The sequence below is a fragment of the Argentina silus genome (genome assembly GCF_951799395.1).
Source record: "Argentina silus genome assembly, chromosome: 8".
In the NCBI taxonomy this organism is placed as follows: domain Eukaryota; kingdom Metazoa; phylum Chordata; class Actinopteri; order Argentiniformes; family Argentinidae; genus Argentina; species Argentina silus.
Genome location: NC_139662.1, coordinates 16078201 through 16081320, shown reverse-complemented (window position 1 = coordinate 16081320; position 3120 = coordinate 16078201). Strand labels below are relative to the sequence as shown.

At 56.4% G+C, this 3120-nt stretch overlaps 1 protein-coding gene across 1 annotated transcript in view; it reads left to right on the top strand.

Annotated features, from left to right (window-relative positions):
• LOC310808700 (protein FAM110A) overlaps positions 1-1682 on the top strand; it is a 7766-nt gene extending 6084 nt beyond the window's left edge. Inside the window, exon 3 of the mRNA XM_083675751.1 lies at positions 258-1682. Coding sequence (XP_083531877.1) covers positions 266-1663 — 1398 coding nt within the window. The 5' untranslated portion in view covers positions 258-265 and the 3' untranslated portion in view covers positions 1664-1682. The remainder of the gene's footprint in view (positions 1-257) is intronic.
• The last annotated feature ends 1438 nt before the right edge of the window (positions 1683-3120 follow it).

The following is a 3120-nucleotide window of genomic DNA, read 5'->3' as shown; positions in this document are numbered from 1 at the left end:
GTCTCATCTTGATAGACTACACTATAGATGCCCCCCCCCCCCACACACACACACTCTAAACCATATAGCCTACTAGGTTTCCTTATCCTGTCTCTAACCCTGGCACTGCTCTGAGGGTTCTCCTGCCACTAGGTCTCTGGGGGGTCTGGGGGTCTTAGACATAACTGTAAGTACTTTGTGATAAAACCTGATAACAAAAAGAGCTCTGTAAATACATTAGATTTATTTATGTATTAACCCCCCCCCCCTCCTTCCAGTCTGCAGTATGCCTGTGGAGACCCTATATCCGTCAGCCGGCCGCCTGGCTGGGGGCCCCATCACCTCCGCCATGCCGTTCCGCATCCTCAACAAGGGGCCGGACTACTTCCGACAGCCAGCAGATCATGGGGCGCGCAAGCTGAGCGCCGTGGAACGCCTGGAGGCCGACAAGGCCAAGTACGTGAAGAGCCAACAAGTAGTCCTCACACGACAGGAGCCTGTCAAACCACCAATCATCCGCAAGCCCCTCCTCTCTCCTGGCATGATGATGCAGTGTCGGATAAACACGCCCCCAGCACGCAAGACCCCCCGCCGGCTGGCTGATGCCGAGAATGGTGGGGGGGGCTGGGGGGGGAGGAGGGGACCCCCTCTGAACCTGGAGATACTCAACAACCTGATCAACAACGTGTGTGATGGACCCCCCCCCTCCTCCTCCTCGCCCTCCCCCGTCCCCTCCTCCCCCTCCGCCTCCTCCCCCTCCTCGGGGGGGAAGAGCATCGGGAGTGCAGGCCTCTCATCGGACCAGGACAGGGGCGGACGCCTCCTCAACAACCTCAAACCGGCCAATCAGTGCAGCACTTCCTCCACCACCTCCTCCTGCGGCTCCTCTCCCCTCAGCCCCCCCCACCCCCAGACCGCCCCGGCAGAGCCCAGCCGCAGGCCCCCCCCTGTCCCTGCCAGGGCCTCCAGGGCAGGGGTCCCAGCCCCCTACAGCTCCCCTAACTCAGTGACGGTGCGGAGGGTTGATGTCCGCCCCCAGGCCGAGGTGAGGAAGCTCATCCAGAGGCCCCCCCTCCAGCCCCTGGTCAAACCCCCGGTCCCAGTCAAGCCCAGGCAAACCGCCCAGCCCCAGGTAGCCCAGCCCCAAGCCCCCCCTCCCAACCAGCCCCCCCACACCCCCACCCAGACCCTCCCGGCCCCTCCGGCCAGCCCCAGCCCCATGCTGCTCCGGGCGGGCCTGATGCCCCCAGCCTCCCCCGCCTTCACCCGCCTGTCCTCAGCCAGTTCCCGTGGGTCCCGTAAGCACCCCTCGTTGCACCGCTCCAAGTCGGACCTCAGTGACCGCTACTCCCGCGCCACGGCCGACCTCGAGCGCTTCTTCAACTACTGCGGCCTGGACCCAGGAGAGGTGGACGGGCTGGGTGGCGTGGAGCGCTTCGTCAGGGCCAGTTCCGACATTGTGTCCGTCTCCAAGCTCCGCAGCGTCAGCACGCCCAGCTCCGAGTGTGGCGGCGGGGAGCGGGCACGGGAGGAAGGGGAGGAGGACTGGGAGGAGGAGGGGCCAGTCGCAGCCAATGAGCGTGTCCCGTACGGGATCTCGGTCATCGAGAGGAACGCTCGCGTCATTAAGTGGCTGTACGGGATCCGGCAGGCGAAGGACGTCAACGCCGTGACTAATGTCTAGACCCTGGGGGGAGGGGGGGGAGAGGAGGGGGGAGGTGCTGGAACCACACCCAGGCCCTCTTCATGTTGAGGTGATTATTTATTGCTAGTTCCCACAGGCCCTAGAGGTCCAGGTGGATGTCTGTGAGCTGTAGGACAGACGCTGTTCTGTTGCCTTACGTCACGTTTACCGAGTTCTAGATTTTTGGTGTTTAATGTTGTTTTGGAGGAATTGTTCACTTGGAACTCTACAACATTCTATAGAACATTCTGTGGAGAACATTTGATTAAACGTTGTGTGGAGAACATTCTATGGAGACCATTTTGTGGAGAACATTTGATTGAACATTATGCAGAGAAGGTGAGGAGATGACTTTACCGAGGCTGCAGGTCAGGTCTGCTCCCCTAGAAGACAAGATGGAGGACATGTCTCCCTGGTCCTCAGAACAGAGACTGAAAGCAATAATAGCGGTCCTAGTGACTGGTGCGAATGATGATGATTATGATGATGGTTGAGGGGCTGTGAGACTGGTCCCTACTGCCAGCCAGGTACAGAGGTTGTGTGTGTGTGTGTGTGTGTGTGTGTGTGTGTGTGTGTGTGTGTGTGTGTGTGTGACTGGAAGATGAGTACCACATTGATACTGTGAAAATCCGATGCTTCCATGTTTGTTTTTGTATTTTCGAATACAGTCTGAAAGACTGTTAAGGAACAGACACTGTTGCTGTCAGCACGCCAACGTGGACGGGTGTTGGGGTCCTTTATATCTCAACTAAGCACAATCATCTTCACCTATAAACCCACAGACACACACCCAACACAGACACACACACACACACACATGTTCAGGTCAGCGGTAGAATGCTGTTGTTGTTGTTGTTGTTGTTGTTGTTGTTCTTGTGAGTTGTAACAATGTTTCTTGTATTCCAGTTGAATATTGTCTCTAGTCATCTCGGTTAACTCTGGTCTGTTTTCCTGGACACACATTAAGTCTACTCCCATACTAGAAAATCGCCATTGAAGGTCAAATGTAGTGATGGACTTGGCTTAATCTGTGTCTGGGAATGCCCCTATGCCCCTATGTCTGGGCACAGGTGAGAGGAGAAGGTTATGTGATGTCATAGATGGATGGAGGGATGAAGTAAGTGACGGGTGGATGAGGAGGAGGTCAGGAAAGAAGGGATGAGTGTGAGAGATGGGCTGAATTCCATGTCAACCCCATGTCCCCTAATCCTGTTAGTAGTTCCATCTTCGACTTCGACTGGTAGAATTATTGCCATATTGTTCATCCATCCATCCATCCATCCATCCATCCCAGATGTACACAGGTGTTTGGTGCACCGCTAGGGGCTAGGGGTTGATGTGGGGGACAGAGACTGGGTGGTAGGACTGAGGGAGAGCTCTGAGAGGGAAACACAAAGATGTTGTTGGTGTTGGAAGTTTTGTGTAGACCAGGGGAGGCTGGTGGAGGCAGAAATTGG